General features: G+C 40.9%; 1 protein-coding gene across 5 annotated transcripts in view; it reads left to right on the top strand.

Moving 5' to 3' along the window:
• Positions 1-27,101, top strand: part of LOC132887229 (NACHT, LRR and PYD domains-containing protein 12-like) — a 118,695-nt gene that overhangs the window by 26,308 nt on the left and 65,286 nt on the right. For all 5 annotated transcript variants that reach the window (XM_060922724.1, XM_060922725.1, XM_060922726.1 and 2 more), the window contains exons 3-6: positions 13,233-13,349; positions 13,792-13,846; positions 14,001-14,205; positions 14,448-16,221. In XM_060922724.1, coding sequence (XP_060778707.1) covers positions 13,233-13,349; positions 13,792-13,846; positions 14,001-14,205; positions 14,448-16,221 — 2,151 coding nt within the window. The remainder of the gene's footprint in view (positions 1-13,232; positions 13,350-13,791; positions 13,847-14,000; positions 14,206-14,447; positions 16,222-27,101) is intronic.

Here is a 27,101-nt window from a genome sequence, read left to right as displayed (position 1 = left end):
TGTTGAAGGGTTATGCCTTAGTATTTGTGGCAGTATTATACGGTAGGAGCGGCACAAAGGGCTATTCCTATGACAAAGCCAAAAGGCCTGACTAAAATAGTGCCATGGTGGACTAAGGAATGCAGTGAAGCCATTAAACAAAGAAACAAGGCTTTTAGAATTTTAAAAAAGACACATAATTACCAGTGTCTGATAGAGTATAAGAGGTTTCAAGCCCAGGTAAGAGTGATTAAGAGGACAAAGAAGGAGTATTGGAGACAGTTCTGCAGTTCTCTTGGGTGCACAACTCCTATTGAACAAGTGTGGGGAATGATTAAGAAGATGAGGGGTAACAGAAGGGAATATGAATACCCAGTACTGGTGGAAGAAGGGAAGGTTATGATAAACAGTAAAGACAAGGCAGAGGCAATTGTGAAGACCTTAGTTAAAGTACATAGTTCAGGAAACCTAAGCCTGGAGGAGGTAAGGGCTAGACAGAGTACAATGGCAAAATATGAAATGCAGGAGAATGTAGGGGAAGAAGGAGTGTTGAATGGGTTATTTACACTTCAGGAACTAAACAGTGCTCTGCAGAAGGTAGGTAGGTCTACTCCAGGAAGGGATAGAATATGTTATTCTATGCTAGAACACCTGAGTGATGAGGGTAAAGGAGTATTGCTTCAATTATATAATAAGGTTTGGGAAGAGGGAGTACTCCCCCAATCATGGAAGGAGTCTATCATTATTCCAATACGGAAACCTGGAAAGGACCCTAAAAATCCTGGCAGTTATAGGCCAATAGCATTGACTTCCCAGATGGGGAAAACACTTGAAAGAATGGTCAATGATAGAATGGTATATTTCCTAGAGACCAGAGGGTTGATACAGAACTATCAGTCAGGTTTTAGGAAAGGCAGACGCACAATGGACCCAACAATAGCATTGGAGGATGTCATAAGAAAGGCACAAGTCAATAAAGAGACTGTTGTAGCAGTGTACTTTGACACTGAGAAGGCGTATGATATGTTGTGGAAGGAGGGATTGCTTATTAAACTGTCTCAGCTTGGTATAAGAGGCAGAATATGGCAATGGGTTAGAAATTTCCTATCAGACAGGAAAATCAAAGTTAGAATCAATGGTGCTTTTAGCAATGAATATGAGGTTGATAATGGAACCCCACAAGGTAGCATAATAAGCCCATTATTGTTTACAGTAATGATAAATGATGTTTTAAGAATATAGACAAGTCCATAGATGTTGCTTTGTTTGCTGATGATGGTGCTATGTGGAAAAGAGGAAGGAACATAGATCATATTGTACAGAAAATGCAGCAAGCAGTGGATACGGTACAAAAATGGGCTCTTGAATGGGGCTTTAGGATATCTGTGGAAAAGACAAAAGTTATGTTCTTCACAAGGAGAGCAATACATCAGGATTCGAAAGTAACAATGGGGGGTAAAGAGTTGGAGAGGGTGAACCACTTTAAGTACCTTGGTATACATTTTGATAAACTGTTAACCTGGGCAGTGCACATCCAGAAAATTATAGAAAAGTGTAAAAGAGTATTAAATGTTATGCGATGTCTGAAAGGTATAGAGTGGGGGGCTGATAGGCAGGCATTGAAGTCCGTTTATACAGGGTTAATAAGGTCAGTGATTGATTATGGGTGCATTGTGTATAGGTCTGCTGCTGAGTCTACACTAAAGAAGCTAGACATTGTACAGTATCGAGCCCTACGACTGTGTATGGGAGCTATGAAAACCTCACCTGTGGTAGCCTTACAAGTGGAGTTGGGGGAGATGCCTTTACACCTGCGGAGAGATCAGTTGTCACTGGTATACTGGGCTAATCTTAAGGGTCACCAGGAGGGTCACATAGGCCTAAATACACTGATGAACTGTCAAGAGAGAGGAAATGAGAGAGTCAGAAGCTTTGGTTGGATTATTGAAGAGAAGGCAAGAGAAATGGAGATCAACAACCTAAACGTTTGTCCTACAGTATCATATTCTGCAGTTCCGTTGTGGACCTTAGAGATGCCTACAGTTGACCTAGGCCTCCTGGAGGCAAGAGAGGAGATAGAAGTAGACAAATTTTATGTTGCATGTAGGGCTGCAACTAACGATTATTTTGATAATCGATTAATCTGTCGATTATTTTTTCGATTAATCGATTATTAATCGGATAAAAAGGGAAAAAAAGCAAAATTTGATTTCCAGCATTTTATTTAATTAACCAAACTGTCTTTGTTCAAAAGTTGTTTCCAACTCATGAAAAAATTAAATGTATGCTACATTGAGTACAAAAAAAAATAAATAAAAATTTTGTAGCAGCTGAATTAATGTAAAGAAAATAAAATCACATAAAACATAAAATCTTTTTTATATAGTGCAACCACCATTTCTTTATATTGTTTTGTCAAACAAAATCCTACTGAAGTCTTGAATTTTAAGATGGTGAACAGTTTAAATAACTGTAATGAAAAACAAAGACTATCTGTTTTTATACAGTGCAGAGAGCATTTCTTTACATGTTCTGAAACAAAAACCTGTCTCCACCTTGAAATGAGCTGATCAACAATTAAATAAATAAATAAACTTAATAAAACTCAAACAGATTTTAACAGGCTTTTCCTATTCATCAAATGGCTCTTCAACAACAGGCCACGGAGGTAGAACTATGGAGGAAGGGTTCTGCAAGAATACAGTCACTTGCACTCACTCACAATGAACTTTGCATTGCAATGCAAAAATGTTAACATGTCCACATGCTCTGGGCTGAGACTGGCTCTCCTCTTGGAAGCTATGTTGCCTGCTGCAGAGAAGAGGCGCTCTGATGGTGTTGAGGTGCAAGGGATGCACAAGTAGGACTTAGCTAACCTAGCCAAGGTGGGATATCTGTTCTCGTTAGCCTTCCATCAATGTAATGGATTTTCTTCCTTGGCAAGGGGCTTCTCTCCAAAGTATGTGAGGACTTCGTTCCTCACTTGGCTGTTGAGATCCTCAGCTTCCCCCTCTCTCTGATCTTCCTCACTGCTGGTTCCAGAATCGAGCAGTGAATCAAGAGTTGTAGGTCCTGAAGCAGCTTTAGTAATGGTGGAGGTGGCACTGGCTTGGTCATGGACATTCTCATGCTGCTGCTGAGGTTCTATCTCCCGACTTACTCCGAGTGCATGTGTTTGTATTTTGTTTTGCACGTTAAAGACTTGTTCAGGAGTCAGAAACTTCAATTTTCTGAACCTCGGGTCCAGTGCAGAGGAGAGGATCACCGTGCTTGGTACTGTCTCTGAGAAAGTAATGTCATTTTTCCATCGCTGTTGAAGCTGCTCTGTAGCAGTCACTTGGAAAGCCTGTACTGCTGCTGACTCAAATGCAGCACTCTGGGTGGACTTCACTAGCCCCTGCACAAGTGGAGGTACTGTAGAGATTGTGGTATATTTATCCCCACTCATAAACACAGTGGCACATTCAAATGGTTTAAGGGCTGTGGAAAGCTCTTCAAGCAGGCCCCACTGGTCAGCTTTTAAGTCAAGGTACTGTTTGTCCCTCTGTGTGACAGTTGAGTCGCACAGTGTTGGAGTTACAGGCCACCTTTGCTCAAGCAGTCGACTAACCATATAGTATGTGCTGTTCCATCTCGTGCTTATATCCTGAACCAGCTTGTGTTCAGGTGTACCCATTTGTTGCTGTTTTTGTCTCCGCTTGTTGGATGCTAGCTCACTTTTTTTAAAGTGTTCCACAAGACATCTTGCAGCCCCAATAGCTTTGTCAATGCTTGAGTGCTTCAATGCAGAATTGATCACCAGTTGCAAGGTGTGACCAGTGCAGCGGACAGAGGACCACCCATGCTTCTCCTCCAGTGTTTTTGCCGCAGCCACAATATTGGCGCCATTGTCATGCACAATGGCGATAATCTTGCCAAGAGGAATTTCAAACCTGGCTACTACCTCCTCCAACCACTCTGCAATGTTCGATGCTGTATGTCTGTCCTCCAGTGGCATGGTGGTGAGGCAGACTGACTTCATGTCCCAGTCATCTCCTATGTAATGGCATGTAATGCCAAGGTAGGCTTCAGTGGCTACACTTGTCCATATATCAGCGGTGAGAGCAATTTTGCTGTTGGTGGCCTTTATGGCACTCTTCACACCCTGGAATGTATCCTGGTATTTCTTCTCCATCAGTCTGGTGAAGTAGGTCCTTGAGGGAAGAGTGTAACCAGGGTTGAAGGTGTTTAGCATTTTTCTGAATCCTTCATCCTCTACCATTGATAGTGGCCTCATGTCTGTAACCAGCATATTCAGGATACCATCAGTGAGAACAGCTGATTGCTGTGGTGTGCAGATCTTCCTCAAAACATAGTCATGAATGCTGGGCTGTTTTTTTCTGAGGTGAGACAGAAAGTGTAATATGAGTATGCATAGAAGCACAGTGAGTAAAATATACAATATCTTTTTTAGTTAATAAGGCAAAATGAATTTAAATAAATGGATATTGGGTAATGCTGCCATGTGCTGACAATAAAAGGGAAATGTAATTAATATATTTGACCAGATATTGCTCAAGTTTCTGTTATGAAGAAATGAAGGATTCGCGTTAAACTGTCCCTGAATAATTGCATAAAATTATCCAAAACCTTCACAAAGTCATGTTATCCACCTGTGTCTCTGACTTAATTTCAGCTAAGGCCAAAAAAAAAAAAAAAAAAAAAGATAGTGTGCATCAGGTAACACGAAATACTAAAATAAGGTCGGTAGGTAGGAAAAAGTTTTTTTTTCTTAATTTTTTTTTATTTTGTTAGAAAAAATTAACACAAGTAAACATCTTACAAAATAGTATTTTGGCACAGAATCCTTTATACCACACATCATAATTAAAAGTGTTTTAAATCTTTAAACAAATAAAAAAAAAAATATCGCGAGAGTTCGAGTTATGATCTACGGAAGCGTATTGCTGCCACACTCAAAAAAAATTGGCTTGTTAACAAAGTTATCACGTTTTTACAATATATTTATCATGTAATAACATAACATCACGTAATTTCATGATACGAAATTATCACGTTATTTCATGATAATTTCATGTAATAACGTGAAAACACCTTATCAAGAAATAACGTGAAAATAACATCCTAGGCTAGGCTACTTCCATTAAAAGCAGACGGCCTCGCCTAGCCTACTGTAGAACTTGGGTCAAGCAAAAACACCGAGCAAAAACATGGCTGAATCCTGAATGACTCCTATTTGTATAAATAGGGGACTACATAGGCGGCAAAATGTAGTGTTTTTCCCTGCCATGGAAGTGCACTTGTATACTGAAGAGGAAGCAATTTGCATTACAGCCTTGAATGAGGATTCAAAATGGCGCCTCGGCTCAGTTTTCCTTCCTCCTTCAGTATACAAGTGCGCTTCCATGTTTATGCAGGAGGGCTGATAGAAGTGGCGAAACATTTTACTTTTTATCGTTTCTTTCACAACTTGAATGCGTTGAAACAAAAAATTATGACAAACTAACACCGCTTACACTAAAATATCGAGGGAAATTTGTAATAAAAACTTTACGGTCAGCAATTTCGACGCGGAAATTCTCGATCGGTCGGGTTACCGGAAACACACTTTTTTTTTTTTGGCCTAATTATTGTCAAATATATCTACAGTTTCCGGCAGATTTGTGTCCATTTTGATGGACAAACGCATGATTTCAGGCCAATTTAAAAATAAACTTAATGGACAGAAATGCTCTCTGTCTGTTTTCTCCAGTTTTGTTGATGGATGTGATACGTTAACTTACTACGAACTTACCGTGAATCTCCTTCACCCATGGCTCCAACGTGCTTCCTCTTCAGGTGCTCATTCAGCGATGTTGTGCTTCCGTGCCATGCGAGATCAGCTCTTCACATTTTACACCTAACGCTGTTCTTTGAAGGTGTTAATGTAAAGTGCTCCCATACTTTTGACGACTTGGGTCGGACATTTTTCTCTCTACTAACGTTAGCCTCTTCCGCCATTTTTCAAACGCTTCTTCCAGGTGAGCTACACAAAGCACGGCACTGGTTCGCTTCTCCTGCTTCTTCTTTTACGGCGGTCGGTATCCAGCTTAATGGTGCTTTACTGCCCCCACATTAGGGAGTAGCAACTGCACTTATGTGTATGATAACGTAGACCCAACTAATCGACTATTAAATTAGTTGCCAACTATTTTAATAATCGATTTTAATCGATTTAATCGATTAGTTGTTGCAGCCCTAGTTTCATGGTATATTCAGAGCCGGTATGGGGATAGATCTATTATACATACAGATGCATCTAAGAGAGAGGATAGTCAAGTAGGGGCTGCATTTGACATCCCTACGATAAAAGTTGCTGTTATGAAAAGACTGAGCGACAACTTGGCTGTATACACAGCGGAACTAGTGGCTATTTTATTAGCTCTATCCTGGGTGGAAAGTAATAGGTTAAGGCCACTGAATATTGTTATTGCCTCAGATTCAACTTCAGCATTGTACAGTATTAAGAATGTACAATTACAGTCTAGACGAGATATTGTAATAGAAATAGTCCAACTGGTCAGCAGTCTGCAGAGGTCAGGAGTCAGAGTAACACTCTTGTGGGTGCCAGCGCATATTGGAGTGGTAGGGAATGAGCTAGCAGACCAGCATGCCAAGGAAGCTGCAGATCGACCGAGTGTAGACATGAACATTAAGTACAGTAAGTCAGAAATTAAGAGCATTATTAAAGATAAACTGAGGCAAAAGTGGCAGGATCTGTGGGACAGTGGGCAAACTGGTAGACACCTTTATAGTATCCAGAAGACAGTGGGGTGGGGCAGAATGACGTACAGAGGCACTCAGGAAGAAGACATGGTTTCAAGAATGAGGGTAGGCCACACAGGATTGAACAGCACATTGTTTTTAATGAAGAAACATGTAGATGGCAACTGTAGTACCTGTAAAACCCTAGAAACCACTGAGCATGTCATTGAATCCTGTGTAAAATATCAGAGTATTTATTTATTTTTTATTTATTTATTTATTGACTGTGCAATACTTTCTTCACTGGACTTTTTATTGTGACAATTGAGAAGCATCCCCCCTATCATGGCTGACACTTGCTATTTGTTCACTTGTTATTTGTTCACTTAATGTTTCCCTTTAATAACTTTCTTTGCACCATACCAGAAGTTTTTGCTCTTTGTTGAATTAGTGTAATTTAGTGTTGATTTAGTGTAATGTTGATCTAGTGTAATTTCTTCCCTCTCTGTATCTTAATATGTGTTTTTTGTACATTTGTGTAAGCTACTTGACATTTTAATTTCCCTTTGGGGATCAATAAAGTTACTCTACTCTACTCTACAAGAGCTACTCAGAGGCCTTGAAGGAGAGAAAGATAAAGTGCCCCTAAGGCTTAAAGAACTACTCCAAAGGCAATCAGGAGAGTCATGTTTTAGTCACTTATTCCATTTCGTACGGGAAACTGGAATTCTTTGGAGAATATAGTCTACAACCCCCTTCCTTCCTTTTTTTTTTTTTTTTTAAGTCTAGAGTAGGTATAGCTAATCCAGACCCACACTCCATTTCAGAAGGTGGCGGTAATGCACACCAGTCGTTGCTTGCCAACCGCCAATAAAAAAAAAAGAAGAAGAAGAAATGATATCCTGTGATGGTGGTCACATGGTATTGGGGCAAACCATGTTTGAGTTGCAGGGGGGAGTTCTGTTCGTAACAGAGCTGACAGAGGTTTCACAGACATTAATAAAGATATTTAAATGAGAAAATCAATTGAAATCATATTTTTCTTGAGGATTGAGACTTTTGAAAGAAATAAAACAGTTGCTGTTGACTTTAATGGTCTTTATTCATTATTGTGAAAATAAGACTCTCTCGACTTAAACGCAGACGGAGCAAAACCGGTCAATTTCGGAACATCGTGACAAATTTCAAGTGTAATGAAGCAGAGGATGGACATAATGTTTGTGTGATATGATAACATTCTTTTCATTAATCGATCAAATCTGATATTTTTGAAGAAGATAATTAGAATAAATATAATTCTCATCAAAGGACATGGAATGTGTCCTGAATGATAGAATGACTCTTGTGTTTCTCCATGAAATGATTGGACAGCCGCCAAACACTGACTCAGTTTGAAGCAGGAGTTGAGACACAAAAGAACCCTGGAAATGTATTTGTACACAGTACAAGGAATTGTTGTTTGTATAAAGTTTTTTGCGTGCAAGTTTTAACCTGTTTTTTAGCTCATCGGGCCTCAGGCCAGGCCGGGTGACATGCAATCACGCGTTGTCTGTCCGTCATCGTCCGTCCACAATTTACAAAAATCGTTACTCCTCCTACAGGATTAATCGGATTTCAGTCAAACTCACATACAGTGTTCCCCAGGTGGGTGTGCATAAAAGTTGTCAAGATGGTGGTGCCACCTGTCATATTTACAATTTTATGGGCATCTTGGCCGGTCTGAGCTCCAGCCTCATTCAGGCTATTTGTAATGTCTGTTTTTAATGACTAATGTCTGAGTATTTTAAGCATTTTATAATATGGTTGGTAGGGATGCACCGATACCAGTATTGGGCAGATACTTCGTTAAAATACTCGTACTCGTACATAAATCGCTGATACCATGCACCGGTACCACTCAACAGTGGACTAGGCCTATTTCACCACATCAAAATTACCGTATTTTCTGGACTATAGAGCGCACCTGTATATAAGCCGCATCCGCTCTATTTTTAAAAAAAAATTAAAAAAAAGATATACAAGCCGCACCGGGCTATAAGCCGCAGATCTCTATGTTGAAAAATTAGATATTTACTGCATGTACAGAACGATTTTGTACTGTAAATGTACATGTATGTACCTGAACAGATTCTTTCCGAACAGTGCCTTTTAACACGGCAGCAACTTTGCTGATTAAAACGGAACAGAACCAAGAGAAAATAACCGGTATTTATTTACCTTCATTTCTCCTGTGTTTGAAACCACAAGTCACTTTAATCATCTTCGCTGGATTTGAAAATAATTACCAGTTAGTAATTTGTCATGCATGTTCTATCTGCTAAAGATCTGCTAATTCTTCTTTGCATTGATTTTTCGTCTATCTTATTTTTGATTCTACTTCCGGTTAGAGCGCCCCTAGCGGTGGAAGAAAAATCCACAGAATAGCCGTACCTTTGTATAAGCCGCATGGTTCAAAACCTAGGAAAAAAGTAGCGGCTTATAGTCCAGAAAATACGGTAGGCGGATGTGATTGTCCTGTGCGACTTCGATCTCTAGGGGAAGACAACGAGCTGGAAACTTGGCTTCGGAGATTCTGTTTGCAAGCTAGTGTGAAACTGAAAGTATCAGACCATGGACCACGTTTTTCAGTGAGAAGAGTAAGCAATGTCAGCAATTTGGGAATACTTTAAGATAAAAGACGATGACAGGAGTAAGGCAGATTGTAAGATCTGTACTGCTGCGGTGTCGAGGGGCGGAAAGGAAAGTGCATCGTTTAACACTAGCAATTTGATTAAACATCTGAAGACGCACCACAGTGCTAAGCACACAGAATTTGTTAATGCTAGTGCAAGACCGCAGCAACCAACCTTAATGCAAGTCTTTCAAAAGTGAGAGAAAATGTCAAAAGACAGCTCACGGGCCATAAAAATAACAGAGGCTCTTACTCACTTTATAGCGCTCGATGACCAGCCACTTTCAGTGGTTGATAATGCTGGATTTCGCCGTCTTCTTTATGTGTTAGAACCACGATATGAAATTCCCAGTTGCCCCTACATAACAGATGTAATGTTGCCAAAGGTGTATGATGCCGTGAAAAAACACGTTCGGTCCCTGGTGCATGATGTTGCAGCATTAAGTTTCACAACTGATATATGGACTAGTAGTGTCTGCCCAATGTCTCTCCTCAGTTTAACAGCTCAGTGGATAGATGATGCGTTTATGCTTCACCACATCACTTTACAAGCTAAGCCATTTCGGGACTCTCACACTAGCCAAGCAGTAGCTAATGTATTCGAAGACATGCTACAGATCTGGGGCATCTCAAAAAGCTCCGTCCACGTTGTGCTCAGAGATGACGCAAAAAATATGATTAAGGCTATGGCTGATGCTGGACTTCCGAGCCTGTCATGTACTGCTCACACTCTTCAGCTGGTGGTTCACGAGGGCCTCCTGTCACACAGAAGTGTCGCGGATGCTGTGGCAGTGGGTCGCAGAATAGTTGGGCATTTCAAACATTCTGCTTTAGCCTACTCCCTCCTCGAAGACATCCAGTTACAGATCAGTCAGCCCACAAAGCGTCTCCAGCAAGACGTACAAACTCGCTGGAATAGCACGTTTTATATGATCCAGTCCCTGGTCGAACAGAAATGGGCGCTTGGAATATATACGTCTGAATACGATCTCCCTGACAATCTCACGGCTAACCAGTGGACACTAGGGCTGGGTATCACCAGATACCTCACGATACGATACTATGGCGATATTTTGCCCACGATAACGATAATATCACGGTACAGCGATTCTGTGATAATCAATATATTGCAAGAAATTTCAACCACATCACAATATCTGTGTCACTGAAGAAAATCAGAATTTATTGACCACTGTAAAATTACATTTCACATCCATAACTACACACTCTTGCCAGACATATATTTGTCTCTATTCCACTGCTGGCAAAACCAAGAGTTGCTTCACTACAACATACAGAAAATTCCCATTTCTGTGCTAGTGTTATCAACTTTTCTGTAAGCATGGACACATCAGTGCTGCTTAACAAGCAGAATCAAATTGTTTTATGAAAACCTAAAACTTGCACTGCAGACTGCACAGACATTTCAGTGCTAACACTAATATCAATTTGTTCGTTGTAAACTTGAGAACATATACCGGAGAACATTTAACTTGAGCTTATTTTGCAGGAACAACACACTGTCTGAAACACATTGAAAAGTGCAGTGTGCAGCTTAGTCTCCTACTGCGCATGCGCGAAGCCTACTGCGCATGCGCAGAACACATGAATTAGCAAGTTCTCATACAGACCGGTTTATTATTCAAAACAAGGCATTACAAATTATTTGACTCGGCCAAAGACTCGACCAATACGCACAAAACATAAAAATCGGCAAATGCGTGAAATACTCACCGATTTTCTATCAGCCCAGCTGATCGGTAGGACAAAACTACTGTTGAATTTTCCCACCCTCCTGGATTTCGCGCATGCGCAGTAGGCTTGGTAGGACAAATCCAAGAGGTAGGATAACTTTACAGAACACCGGCTCACTGTTTTTTTTTCTCCTTTCCTTTGGAATCCAAAGTGCCTCCAAACATCTGCCTTAAAATTCGGCAGTGTCTCTAAGTTTACGTTAACAGCCATGCTTGCTTGTTTTTTTTCCTCACTGCAACCGCCGGGGAAAAAAGAGAAGACGAAGAGTGCCTTGCAGTGAGGGAGCGGCACAGCGACACCTCGCGGAGCGGAGGTGCGGAAGTCATACTGGATTTACAACCCGTCTGAAACATGATTTATTATTTGAAAAAATATCGATATTCAAATTTTGATTATCGATATTGAATCAGAAGACAAAGTATCGCGATATATCGCTGTATCGATATTTTTGCACACCCCTAGTGGACACTGTTGGAGAAGACGGCATCTGTTATGGGTCCATTTGAGGAGTTGACGCACAAAGTTAGTTCTTCGGATGCTATGGCAGCAGACGTGATTCCTGCGATCACTGTGCTGCTAAAATTTCTATCTCGAAAGACCGAGGAGGACCACGGAATCAAAACTATGAAGGGAATGTTAGCTGCAGCTGTCAAGAAGCGATTAACCGATGCGGAAGGAAATCCTCTCTACAGCCTCGCAACTTTACTCGATCCGAGGTAGGCCAGTGTGCGTGTGTGTGTTTGAGTGTGTAAGTGAGCGAGAGATGAACGCTTAATAGGATTCCATGCAACTTGGATGTGATTTATTGTGGAATTGGCAAACGGTCACATATTGACTCTATATTTTGTTTTGTTTAGGTATAAATGTGTGTTTTTTTTTCAAACACCAACACTGCTGCAAATGCCAAGGCGATGCTGATGATTGAGCTGCAGAGGATGACAAGCAGGAGGATCACAACCAGCATGAGCCACCTACCAGAAAGTCACGCAGGGAACAGGCCAGCAGCAGTTTAGACAGTATATTTGATGAAATTGTTAATGAGCAAGCATCAGCAGCACTGACCCCAGCCGCTGTAGGTCTTACTGCACAATTGGAGACATACCTTGGAGAGGCCCCGTTGGCCCGTGAGGACAAACCTCTGCAATACTGGGAGGTTAATAAAGTGCGGTTCCCTTCTCTGGCCAAAATGGCATGCAGATACCTCTCAGCGCCATGCAGCAGTGTTGACAGTGAACGGCTGTTTAGCTCAGTGTCTCATATTGTGAATGAAAGCAGAAACAGACTATCACCTGATCATGCAGAGATGATTCTGTTCATCAAAAACAATCTGCGTCTCACTTTCCCCAAAAATACAGCCTAGTACAGAGGCTGCAAAACTGTGTGGTGATAGTCATTTGACAACACTGTGTTCATATCTTTAACTAAAACACAGAAATAGTGTCACATGTAAAGTGATTGTTTGCTTGAAAGCAGGAGACTGTTTTGATACTTTGCTTTGAAACGTGCTAACTGAGTAATAGATGTGCTCACTTTTTGTTTAGTTGGCTGTGTTAACTAGGCCTATGCAGCACATAATCCTTTTCTGGTTATATTTACAATTTGTCTAATGTGATGACATTGACTTACTGAAGGCTTTTTTGTTAAAAGTCAGAATGATCGGTTTATTTTTGGCTTGGAATAGCCTTCTGTTAATACTTTTTTGTATTTTAGCCTTATAATAGGCTTGTCATAATCTGCTGAAGAGGAAAATAAAACCTGCCTCCAAATTATTTGCTTTTTCATGGAAATCCAATCTAAGAAATATCGGTATCGGTACTCGGTATCGGCAAGTACACATACAAAAGTACTCGTATCGGTTTGTAAAAAAGTGGTATCGGTGCATCCCTAATGGTTGGTTGAAATGCTCAGCCTTGCCTTTTATTTGTCTATATGATTTAATTTGTTGCTTATTACTCAAATTTAATTAAGACATAGAGAGGTTGTGTTAATTCAAACTCGACATACAGTCATCCATATCCACTCCATATTATATTAGCATGTACACTTCCCTTAATTTGTGTCTGTGATAATATCTGTGTTGTAGAATGATGGAGGGAAAGGGATCAGACTCACCAGAACCCAGCTGTGTGTCCATGAAGAGTGACCGGTCAATGGGACGCCCAATTCACTTCAGAGACAGAGACAGTCCTGCTGATCTGAGGTCAGTATAGTGAGGTGTTTTACAGCACTGTTCCACCTGATCAAACTCACTGGTGTCATTGTGAAGCCCTTCATGAGCTTTATCAGGTGTTGAAGCAGTAAAACACTAAACTGTGCAGTGCTGCAGCTCTCGGACTGGCAGTGAGGAAAACTGCTGGAAGAGTTCAGTTCAGCCTGCAGTCCCTGAGCTGGAGGGTCTGTGGTGCGACATGAGAACATTTACACCCGAGACATTAATCACTATATCACTATTTCATTCATTCATTCATTCATTCATTCATTCAAACATTTGTTTCTAAATGTGTGTGTGTCAGTGAGGAAATCCTGAACTCAGTGCATTGTGTTAAGAGGAGAGTGTTAAATATCTGTCTCTGTATGAGTGTGTGTTGTACAGCTATGATACATATAGTCCATATTACGGCATGTGTTTTGTTTGTTCACAGACCACAAAAGAAGAAATCAAACATCAGCAGAAAGCGGCTGGAGTCCATATTCAAGGTGTGTGTGTACAGTTTTATCCACATACAGCAGCATTATGGGTAATCAGATGCAATTTCAGTTGTAACTGACTTTTCTTCTTTTCCTAAAATAAATCCTCTCTCACTGTGTAACATTATAATATTGGGATCTGTTCCTGTGTGTTTCTCACCAGGAGCTGGAACACAAAGTCATCAGTGTGATCCAGAAGGAGCTGAAGAGGTTTAAGAAGCTCCTGAGTCCAGATTCCCCAGCATGCTCCGAGAGGGAGGTGGAGGATGAGGAGGATCAGAGCAGTGTCAGAGAGGGAGTGCTGAAGATCACACTGCACTTCCTGAAGAACATGAACCACACAGATCTCGCTCACGCACTGCGCTACAGTAAGAGCTCTGAGTCATGACTTTATTTTATCTACTTCAGTTTGGTTCATATTTAAATACATCATATTAAATTTATCAAGCTGAATAAGTCAGTGAGATTAGAACTCTGAAATTAGTTTTATTTTACAATGTCTATATTTTCCATCTAAATTCTATACATTAATCAGGAACGCACATCAATATTTAATTTATATTGTTCTCAGTGATTTTGCATGAAAAGATGTTATTACTTTGTTTCTCAGAACACGTCTCTGTGTATCGGCAAAAGCTGAAATCCAACCTGAGAGAGAAGTTTAAAAGAGTTAATGAAGGAATCTCACAGCATGGAAGCTCAGCTCTTCTGAATGAGATCTACACAGAGCTCTACATCACAGAGGGTTGGAGTGGAGATGTCAATAAAGAACATGAGGTGAGACAGATTGAGACGGCGTCCAGGAGACCAGCAACACAGGAGACACCCATCAAATGTAAGGATCTCTTTAAAGACACGTCCATCAGAAGTGTGCTGACTAAAGGAGTTGCTGGAATTGGAAAAACAGTCTCTGTGCAGAAGTTCATTCTGGACTGGACTGAAGAAGAGAATCAGGACGTCACCTTCATGTTCCCACTTCCCTTTAGAGAGCTGAATCTGATGAAGGAGAGAAATCTCAGTCTGATGAATCTTCTTTATCACTTTTTCCCAGAAATGAAAGAATTACGATTCATAGACTGTGATATGAACAAAGTCCTGTTGATCTTTGATGGTCTGGATGAGTGTCGACTTCCTCTAAATTTCCAGAACAATGAGAGATTGTGTGATGTGACAGAGTCGGCCTCAGTGGATGTGCTGCTGACAAACCTCGTCAAGGGGAATCTGCTTCCCTCTGCTCTCCTCTGGATAACCTCTCGACCAGCAGCAGCCAATCAGATCCCTCCTGAGTGTGTAGACCAGGTAACAGAGGTACGAGGGTTCAGTGATCCTCAGAAAGAGGAGTACTTCAGGAAGAGGATCAGTGATCAGAGCCTGGCCAATAAAATCATCACACACATGAAGTCTTCAAGAAGCCTCTACATCATGTGCCACATCTCAGTCTTCTGCTGGATCTCAGCCACTGTTCTCGAGAGAATGTTGGGTGAAGCAGAGAGTGGAGAGATCCCCAAGACTCTGACTCAAATGTTCACACACTTCCTGATCTTTCAGATCAAACACAAGGACCAAAAGTACCATCAGAAATGTGAGCCTGATCCTCAGCAGACCAGAGCGAGTATCCTGGCACTGGGAAAACTGGCTTTCCAACAGCTGGAGAAAGGAAACCTGATCTTCTATGAGGAAGACCTGAGAGAGTGTGGCATTGATGTGAGAGAAGTGTCAGTGTACTCAGGAGTGTGTACCCAAATCTTCCGAGAGGAGTTTGGGCTTCACCTGGGGAAGGTGTTCAGCTTCGTACATCTGAGTGTTCAGGAGTTTCTGGCTGCTTTATACGTCTTTCTCTGTTTTATTTGTAGAAAGAGAAATGTGCTCATGGAACAAACGACTGGACTTTTTAATTTCTTAATAAAGTCAAACATGTCTGATTTCCTCAGGAGTGCAGTGGACAAGGCCTTACAGAGTGAGAATGGACACCTGGACCTGTTCCTCCGCTTCCTTCTGGGTCTCTCACTGGAGTCCAATCAGACTCTCTTACGAGACCTACTGCCCCAGACAGGAAGTAGTGCTCACAGCAAACAGGAAACAGTCGAGTACATCAAGGAGAAGATCAGGGAGAATCCATCTCCCGAGAAATCCATCAATCTGTTCCACTGTCTGAATGAACTGAATGATCATTCTCTAGTGCAGGAAGTACAACGTTACCTGAACAGAGGAGATTCCAGGCGTCTCAGTGGAGTCAGACTCTCTCTTGCGCAGTGGTCAGCTGTGGTGTTTGTGTTACTGAACTCAGAACAGGAGCTGGATGAGTTTAATTTGAGTAAATATGACCCATCAGATGAATGTCTTCTGAAGCTGCTGCCCGTGGTCAAAGCCTCCAGAAAAGCTGTGTGAGTGTTTTTATTTTTATTTATAAATGTATTACTGCATGGTTTATTTTAATGTCACACTGAACTGCAGTGTTTAGATTAATGCTTGTTACTAGTGACTCTAATCTTCTTTAAACAAACCTCTGGTACTTTTACAGGAGATGGTTTCACTTTTTACACTAACAGGTTATTAAACCCACCTTTTGACACACGTGAACACACCACCTGTACTCAGGTCCACTCCAAACCCCCAGAAATCAGAGGTGTGTGTGTGAGCAGAGAATGATACACACCAACTGTTTTACTGTCTGTTTGAAACTCAACACACAACTTTGTGTTCAGTTCAAATAATTACATCATATTTTTCCCAAAATCTTGACCTCCAGCAGTAAAACAAGCCCAATAAGAAGTGTCCATCAAACTCCACCCTGACAAACTCCTGACCAATCAGAGAACTCCCTCATGGACAAACAGTTTGGTGCTCTGGAAAATCAGTGCAGCGTGAAACTAACCAAACCAAATGACAGGAACACACTGTGCACTGAAAAAAATCCTTTGGATTTACTTGATTTTAATGTGTACATCGGTCCCACGTGATCAGAATGTGTATGACTGACATAATTTCCTTCTTTTTCTCAATAATGAATTATTACTTGTGGGCCGGCACGGTGGTGTAGTGGTTAGCACTGTTGCATCACAGCAAGAAGGTCTTGGGTTCGAGCCCCGTGGCCGACAAGGGCCTTTCTGTGTGGAGTTTGCATGTTCTCCCTGTGTCTGTGTGGGTTTCCTCCGGGTGCTCCAGTTTTCCCCACAATCCAAAGACATGCAGGTTAGGATAACTGGTGGCTCTAAATTGACTGTAGGTGTGAATGTGAATGGTTGTGTGTCAGCCCTGCGATGACCTGGCGACTTGTCCAGGGTGAACCCCGCCTTTCACCCATAGTCAGCTGGGATAGGCTCAGGACAGGATAAGCAGCTACAGATAATTGATGGATGGAATTATTACTTGTTAAACCAAAATATTTCAATCATGTTAGACTATTTCAAAGAATCAAGTTGATTTTAACTTTTTTTTTTAAGCTATTGCAGTGCCAGTTAATTGAGTAATGTTAAAGTGATTTCATCATGTTCAGGATACCAGATTTTTAAATGTAACTTTAATTTGATTTGTTAATGCTAATATTATTTAAAGGTATTATGTAACTTAAAAGCAATTTTATGATGTCCTTACAACCCAAGTTAGGTCTCTAAATTCAACTTGATTTGTTAAAGCCAGCCAAGTTGTAGACATCAGTTTTGTATTTAAAGTTTGTGCAAATACAAAAATCAAATATTAAAAAAAAAAATTGCATTGACAAAAACCAAAGATTGAGGGTTCTGTATTAAACTTTGACTGTATTGATCCTTAAACTTTACAGATCACACATTTTACCTGAACAGTAGGACTCAGTGCAGTTGCCACACAGTAAATTCAGCATAAAAACACACAGCAGATACAGTATAAACTTATCATAGTACATTAAAAAATACTGTGAACTGTTAGTACAGTGCAGCAGTGCATCCTCAAGAGTGAATACAAAACAATAACAGTATTTTATTGACTTAAACCAAACGTGCCACAAACTGAATAAGGCAAATAAGCTCGAGTGCTTCATAAAAACACTTTACCATGAGGGTTAACCCTGTGAACACCATTTTACACAGCTGACAACTTTGACAAATCAAAGTGGATTTACAAACAAAAAGTAATCAACCCTGCATAAACTCATCACTGAGAAATAAACACACACACACACAAAAGTGGATACACAGCAGAAATCAGTCTGAGCCATTGACTGAGAGAGCCTGTTTTTCAGAGCAAGTGCTTTGTTGGAAAGTTTACCTCCATCCAGTTCCATCCAAATCTTTTGGATGACCTCAAAAGTGTAGCGGAGGTCAGCAGGGTCGCTGAGGTTCAGTGCATACATCAGTCCAAACAGCATAGCAACAGCTAATGCTACATTATCAAGATCTTGTAACACCTTGATGCCTTCGAGAACAATGCCAATGTCCTCTGCTTCATCACTTGAAGCATGTTCTTTAAGAACATAAATCCCAATGGTGGTGTCTTCAGTGGCCTCACTGATGGTGTTTTGATCCATGCTCTGTACAAAACAGACAAAAGGTAGGTAAACCGGGGGCATCGTGGCTCAGTTGGATAAGGCGCCATGCCATAAATCCGGGAACCCGGGTTTGATTCCGACTGGAGGTCATTTCCCGATCCCTCCCCATCTCTCTCTCCTGCTTGTTTCCTGTCTCTGCACTGTCCTATACCATAAAGGTGAAAAAAGCCCAAAAAAAATCTTAAAAAAAAAAAAAAGGTAGGTAAACCAAAGTTAGGTCAATCAAACCTTTTCACCAAGCCCTATCAAGAGAAGGATAAACATAAAATAGTGACACTATAGATCTAGGTAAGGTGAAAGTTAGAATGAAAGTAAATTTAAAGACAAGAACAAGTAACTACAGCAGAACATGATATAAACATTTAATAAAATGGAATCATTATCTGTTCCATGAGAACACACTGTGAACGCACCTGCTGATTGGCTGAAATAATGTTGTGAGGTTCGGTCCGAGCCACTTTGTTGCCCAGTTACAGAACCATGGTTGTGTATGAACATTGGATTCTTTTTCAGTGCACACACAGATCAGACAGCTGGCGGACCATGAGGAGATATTTACTGAGTTTGACAAAAAGTGTGTTGCACAATTGTTCTTGAGAACCATTTATTCTACCTTTGAGTTAATTCGTCTGTGTGTGTGTGTGTGTGACTGCAGCCTATACTGCCAGACACGACGTGGAAGCGCCGGTAGGGTTTTTGTAATTATGTAGAATTCCTCCAGGGGTCAACAGAAGTTGCGCGCTGCAGCTTTAAAGGAGAACTGAAGGCAATTTTTTTTTTAATCATCAAAATTCTATTTATGCCATTTTATTAAATATAGGAATGCATTTTTGATCGCTATTTTGTCGCTGCTATAGCAAGTTTTGAGTGTTTGAAATATGCTCTGTAATATATCAGTCCATATGTCAAAGCAATGGCCGTAAACGAGATTCGCTGAGACCTGTGCGAGACATTGTAGGCTGTGCTCACTCTAGGACCCAAATTGTTTTAGCGAAAAGTGCTAAAGACTCAAATTTTTCTTTAGCAATTTGCAATTTCGCTTAGCAAGAAATGCTAAAAGAACAATTTTCTTTTTAGCAAAGTAATTTTTTTAGGAAGATATGTTATACTTCTAAATATTTCTTGCACTGACATAATATTGAAAAAAGAATTGTTATTGTAGTTTGTCGGTGTTTCAATAGTGTTTGCAAGCTTGTTTCCTGCCTTTATCTTTCCATGTTCTTGATTTATGTTCATAGCATGCTTATTTATTCTTGAATCCTCTTATTTTGATCATTTCATCAACTGTATATATGTAATGAAATTGTGTGTTTAATTTAACCCGCTTAATCTGGTTTACGGAGTCCATATTTTTCATTATAATTATATCTAACATCTGGTGTGATGTGCTTTGCATTGTTTGCAATCTATGCACCTTTTAGCCCTTAGTCACCCTCTGTAGTATGCTGACTGGCTGTGTAACATAACTGCATGGTGAGTGGCTTCCAACTCTATCAGGGATTTATCACACCTATGGGTCATGTATAAATTTGAACTGGCCAAGCTGGCCTGGCCAACATCAGTGTCTGACTTGACCAATATCAGTGGCTGTCCTTGCTAAATTAATTCTTAAAATTTTTTTTTTCAAAATTCTATTTTAACATCTCAACCACTGGTATTGCCTCGCGTGTGTGTGTGTTTTCATTATTGGGATCCGTGTGTGTTTAGGGGGAGGGGGGTGTCTTTATGAGTAGGATGAAGGGAGCTCAGGCAGTTTAAATCAATGGTTGTTTTTATAAATTAATCTCATAACCCAAATATAATGATATTCACCATTAATTTCTCAAATGAAACACTTGCAGTCAAAACTTTGAACCATGTGCGTCAAAATGCTCTGAAAACAAGGTACACTTGGTCGATATATCCTGGTTCATCTGTGAGTTCTTCCAAAGTTCTGTCAGGGTTGATATGAAGAAAATGCGTCTTTAGAATGGTTATATCGTGTTTTTATCCCTAACTGAGAAAGCTAACAGAATATTCTAATATGTTATCTCACTTTTTAGATAAGTTTGTCATACGTAAAGTCGGATAATTTATTTTAAACAAACCTCGCTATAATCTTGTTCACTAATGAGCCAGAATTGCCGACATTATCAGCACAACTCGGAAATTGATCATTTTATATGTAAGGTCCGCTGCTACATAGACATATAAACATAGACGCTGCATTGAGATGGTGGCCCGTTGCTGGGATACGTCAGAGTGTCCGCCATATTGGATGTGGCAAATCTTCCCCGTAAACCAATGCAAGTAACTGGACTGAACTTCATAAAGCCCCTTTCTACAATAATATTCAACTCGATGCCTTTTATTCACCCATTAAGACACACACGTATATATTTGGGAAACAAACAGGCATCAAAACAGCACATATAACTTTTAATGTGATGGTTATAAATAGTGTGCGAAATACCCGTCAATATTCTGAATGACCACCAAACTGAGTTCGGCCAGGTTCTAACGCCATGCCAAAACAAAATACATCACTGATTCCTTCACATTCAGAAAGGTCAAAAACATTCATCATACGTTCAGAAACGTTCATCATCTAATTCTCACTGCTTATAACTCTACACCTCCCCGGTGGAGATGAGCTGGGAAACTGAAGACTGAAGGAACAGTATTGAAAAGTATTTTTCCAGTCTCACCTGTGAAAGGTAATCCCATGTGATCTCGTTTAGACGGTAAACCTGTTGGTACAGTTAAACGCAGCACATGAATGAGGCATCTTTATTCTCGGCTACTGTCTAGACGCTATACCAGAGACGGCTGAAGAATCTCCACTTTGCCCCATCCAGTATGGCGGCGAAGATGACGTATGATTCTACGCAGAAGGCGGCGTCTATGTTTATATGTCTATGCGCTGCTATTGGAAGACGTAATTTGCGGTCAACCAATAAGAAGCTTCGAAACTCGGGGGCGTTGGTTATAAATCAAAACATCGAAGATGGACACGAAAGGTATTGTTCATCTTGAGAAATCGCAATTGTTTGATGGATTTTGCTTAAACTTTAAATGACTTTCGCATAAAATGCGAATACAGATGATTTTCTTTTCGCAAATTGGAATAAGACTTCGCAATTTGCGGACGTGCGAGCGGCTAGCGTGAGCCCAGGTAGGACGGAAGTAAAATGTTAAAATGGCGCCTCTCCTTGGTTCACCTCTGAGCTTAGGGCCATGGAGGCCAAGGGAAGGCGGCTAGAGCGCCTTTATAAGAAAACCGGCCTTACTATTCATCTTTCACTCTTCTCTGAACACATCGCAAAGTATAAGGATGCTCTTAACGCTGCCCGATCCTCTTACTACGCTAACATCATTAAGAGTGGCGACCATAGACCCAAAGCTCTGTTTATTACAATAAATAAACTTCTTCAGCCTCCTTCCTCAACCACTCCCAGTTCCCCTGCTCAGTGTCAGGCTTTTTTGGATTTTTTCAAGGATAAAATTGACAGTATTTACCAACACTTTCATTCTGAAATTCATTCTTCTGTCTCGCAAGTAGCTCTTTCTCATAAAGCTGACTGCTGTCTCTCTGCTTTCTCTCCTGTTGATTCTTCTAAAGTATCAGAAATCATGACTAAGTCCTCCTCATGTCTGCTGGACCCTGCACCCACTGCACTTCTTAAATCCTGGGTATCTGCTATCTCCCCTTATATTGCTCATATGATTAATCAGTGTTTTGCTTTAGGCACTGTTCCCATCTCCCTCAAAATTGCTTCAGTTACACCAATACTAAAGAAACCTGGTCTAGATTCTCTTTCACTGTCCAATTACAGACCCATTTCAAATCTCCCTTTCCTAGCTAAAGTAATGGAGCGAGTTGCAGCCTCTCAGCTTCATACTTTCCTTGCTCGTAATGATCTCTATGAACCCTTTCAGTCAGGCTTTCGCAATCTGCACAGCACTGAATCTGCTCTCTAAAGAGTTGTTAATGACCTCCTGCTCTCAACTGATGCTGGTCATCTCAATGTCCTTGTTCTCTTGGACCTCACAGCTGCCTTTGACACTGTACATCATGAGAGACTCATTTCCAGACTATCTTCTTTTGTTATTACTGGCTTAGCTTTAGCCTGGTTTCAGTCATATCTAGCAAACAGGCAACAGTTCATCTCTATTGGTGTTCATAAATCATCCACTGCTACTGTTGCTCAAGGTGTGCCTCAGGGTTCTGTCCTTGGTCCCCTTCTTTTTATATTATATGTTTCTCCTATCAGCCAAATTATTCGTAACCATGGCCTTAACTTTCATCGTTATGCTGATGACATTCAAATCTACATCACTATCATCCCTTCCATAGCCTCTGTTCAGCTGCTAAGGACTTGCATCACTGACCTTAAGCAATGGCTGCATAAGAACTGCCTTAAACTTAATGCTAGCAAAACGGAGGTTCTATTAGTGGGTACCAAAAGACAGGTTCTGAACTTCTCCAGTTTTACTATTGATGTTGATGGTGTCTATTAGTTCTTCCCAAGTTATAAAAAACCTTGGCATTCTCTTTGACTCCACCCTTACGTTTGAACCCCATTTTAAACTCATTCCTAAGAATGCTTTCTTTCACCTCCGCAATATTGCACGTCTCCGCCCTTTTCTCTTGGAAACTGATGCCAAAATGTTGGTCAATGCGTTTATTTTTTCTCGTCTTGACTATTGCAATTCTCTCTTTTATGGTCTCCCTGGGCGGCACGGTGGTGTACTGGTTAGCGCTGTCGCCTCACAGCAAGAAGGTCCTGGGTTCGAGCCCCGGGGCCGGCGAGGGCCTTTCTGTGCGGAGTTTGCATGTTCTCCCCGTGTCCGCGTGGGTTTCCTCCGGGTGCTCCGGTTTCCCCCACAGTCCAAAGACATGCAGGTTAGGTTAACTGGTGACTCTAAATTGAGCGTAGGTGTGAATGTGAGTGTGAATGGTTGTCTGTGTCTATGTGTCAGCCCTGTGATGACCTGGCGACTTGTCCAGGGTGAACCCCGCCTTTCACCCGTAGTCAGCTGGGATAGGCTCCAGCTTGCCTGCGACCCTGTAGAAGGATAAAGCGGCTAGAGATAATGAGATGAGATGAGATGGTCTCCCTGCCACATTGCTCAATCGCCTGCAGTTCATCCAAAACTCAGCAGCAAGAGTCCTCACACTCACCAAGCGCACTGCTCACATCACTCCTGTTTTACAGCAACTGCATTGGTTGCCAGTTATTTCTCGGATCAAATACAAAATCTTGCTTTTAACCTATAAAGCTCTTCATGGTTTCGCCCCTTCCAATCTCTGTGAGCTAATTCATTTGTACTGTCCCTCCCGCTCCCTCAGATCTTCTGTCTGTGGACTTCTGACTGTTCCACGTTTTAAACTGGCATCTATGGGTGGCAGATCATTCAGTGTTGCTGCTCCTAAACTTTGGAACTCGTTACCACAATCGCTTCGTGACTGTTCCACTCTCTCTTCCTTCAAAGCGAACTTAAACTTTTCCCTTCACCTCACACTACTCTTCCTAGTGTGGCTTTGTTTTTTGTAACTCCTGTGTAAAGCGTCCTTGGGTTTGTGAAAGGCGCGATATAAAATGAAATTATTATTATTATTATTATTATTATTATTATTATTACTACTACTACAGCGGAAATCAAAGTGACCAACATCTGCCAATGTTCCCTGTGTCGCTCACTCGTTCACTATTCCCTACTCCCTATATAGGGAATTACTATATAGAGGGACTATATACTGAGCTCATTGGTAAAATGTAAAAACACTTTCGGACAATAGTCCGTCGCGCTGGTATTTACGTCATTATTGTCGCACAATTAAAACGTGCCAGATCAGTCGGCTGGTGGGTTTCAAAATAATAAATACATGCGTGTGTTTTTGTGATAAATCCATATTATACCGAGCGCATTTCCCACATTAATCAATACAAAGTACCTGCAGCTTTCAGTTCTTTTAAATCAAGGCTGAATACTTTCTTCTTTGCAGACTTTTAATTTGATTTCTTTCAGTGCGACCGCAAAAAAAGACACGCGCGCTCTTTCGAATGCTGATGTAATCAAGCCGGAAGTTTTGTTTGTTTTGATAGCAATCAGGAAAGTTTGAAAAAAGTAGGCAGTAATCGTCATTTAAACTCGTTTTTGTGCAATACTTTGTTTGGAAAACAGTTTTCAAAATGGCGGCACTGACACCTGGCTGACACTTCACTTTTCGAAGTCTCGCACAGGTCTCGTGAAGATCGTGCGGATAAGCGACGCCTGCCGTGGACCAAACGAACTAAACTCAACATGGCTAAAAACCGAATAGACCAATAAGTCTAATATTTAATTGCAATTAGCTGCCAGTACGAGTCACGATATAAGGTTACTAAAACCAAAAACATAATCGAATAACACGTTAATTAAGAAATAAAGCAAGTTTAAAAATGACTTCAGTTCTCCTTTAACATTGACATGAGCCCGCATTTTACTGACACTTGCACCAACACATTCATAGCCACACCAGCATTTATTTGACATGTTTATTCACACACACACTGTCCTAAACATGTCATTACTAAATAAACGGCTGCTCTCCACCGGCTGCGACTTTTTTTTTTTTTTTTTTTTTTATTCGTATACCATACAATTATACAAAACAAACAATCACAATACAACCAAAAATCAAACACAACAGCGAATTTAAAATTGAGTGAAAAACCAAAATTAACAGTGAGGAATAATGTGTATATGGAGATGTCCGTGTGTGTGTGTATAAGGAGTAGTACTGACTTACTGTTAGACCGGGGAGATGGAGGCTAGATCGCAAAGAAGGAGGGTTGCAAAAGAAATTAGTATTATTATCTTTATGTAGGATAATAATAAGAGAAATAAGAATAGGATAAGAATAGGAATAATTTGATTAGTTGACTGATTATACAGATTGCCTGGGCACCCAAGTATGACCACAGTGTCATCCCGCCCCCGCACAGGATAACCAAGAACAACAACACCGGCTGCGAGTTTAACGAAGCACCGTCGTCAGAAGCAGGACCGGGAGCCGGGGCTAAGCAGAGAAACACCATTATTGACGTTAACTATCAACTGTAAATTAACTAGCGGGTGTTAGCTAACGTTCGCAAACATGCAATGCATATATACACACACCAGAAAAAGTTAACAGGCTGTTGTAATTGTTCCATAACATTTACTATTTGAAAACAGCACTCGAGTGGACTATCGCCCAACTTACTTGAACACAAACATATATAAATTTGAAGAACTTACTTTTTCAGTGATTGGGTTTCTCTCCACGGTGACTTGTTGCTGAAGAAAATGGAGACTTGTCCATAATTTTCGCGGGCTTGTGGGTCTTCTTGGCTTATTTGGCCTCCAACTTATCGGCGCATTAGCGCCACCTTCTGCTCCGGAGTGGTTAACGACACTTTCTGGCGACATTTGAACGTATTCCATTTCCGGTAGAGACTAAACTCGATCACACTGAGTTTGTTTTTTTAATTCAATAAATTTCAATCAACATGAAAGAAATTATTACATTCAGCATTCTCTATAAACAAACTGAAGTCTACTTGATTAATCCATGTTCACAAGCAGAATATAAATTAATTGTGTTGCATTTACTAACTTCGTTTTTGGAAATTTAAAGACCCGATATTTCCCTTTTTTCAGTGTGTGTGAGAGAGAGAGTATGTGTGTGTGTGTGTGTGTGTGTGTGTGTGTGTGTGTGTGTGTGTGAGTACTGTGTGTGTGTCAGAGAGAGAGAGAGAGAGAGAGAGAGTGTGTGTGAGTACTGTGTGTGTGTCAGAGAGAGAGAGAGAGAGAGAGTGTGTGTGTGTGTGTGTGTGTGTGTGTGTGTGTGTGTGTGAGAGAGTACTGTGTGTGTGTGTGTGTGTGTGTGTGTGAGTGAGAGAGAGAGAGAGTACTGTGTGTAGCGTTAGACATTTCCACAGCAGTCTATCGTGTGTACAGTCACCACAGTGGCTAACTAGCAGCAGCTAATGGCTAATATTCACGGGAGAAGATAACTGACACACCGTTGTCTCTTTGGCCTCTGACACCAACTCACTCACTGGCCTTTTATTCTGCGCATGCTCAATATATACATCCCGGTGCGCGCAGGCAATCACGTTCAGCATGACATCACTGTGTAAGCTATTTAACACGACTTTGCCACTATTTATCAAATATGCTTAACACTGTGTGTGTGTGTGTGTGTGTGTGTGTGTGTGTGTGTGTGAGAGAGAGAGTACTGTGTGTGTGTGTGTGTGTGTGTGTGTGTGTGTGTGAGAGAGAGAGAGAGAGAGTACTGTGTGTGTGAGAGAGAGAGAGAGACAATACTGTGTGTTTGTGAGAGAGAGAGTACTGTGTGTGTGTGTGAGAGAGAGAGAGAGAGTACTGTGTGTGTGAGAGAGAGAAAGAGAGAGAGTACCGGGGCGGAACTAAAGGGGGGGCCGGTGGGGCCATTGCCCCTGGGCCTTGGGCCCTCCCCCTAGCCATACAGGGCTCCACCCTTTGACATTCAGGCCCTCCCAATAAATGTGCCTGACATGATTTCATTGGAAATTCCTTGAAACCTACAAGTTTTCACATGATTACAGACTAGCTGACCGATATATCTCTCATTTTTGCTCCACATTCTTATCATGGTTAAAAAATAAAATAAAAAATCCTGTGAAATCCCTAAACAAATTTAAAATATAATAAATTGTAATGTTTTCAAGCTAAACTCAGCTGTTCCTT

This window comes from Neoarius graeffei, chromosome 5 (genome assembly GCF_027579695.1).
Source record: "Neoarius graeffei isolate fNeoGra1 chromosome 5, fNeoGra1.pri, whole genome shotgun sequence".
NCBI classification, from domain to species: Eukaryota; Metazoa; Chordata; class Actinopteri; order Siluriformes; family Ariidae; genus Neoarius; species Neoarius graeffei.
Note: the sequence above shows the minus strand (reverse complement) of the source record. Positions and strands in the feature narration are given on the sequence as shown.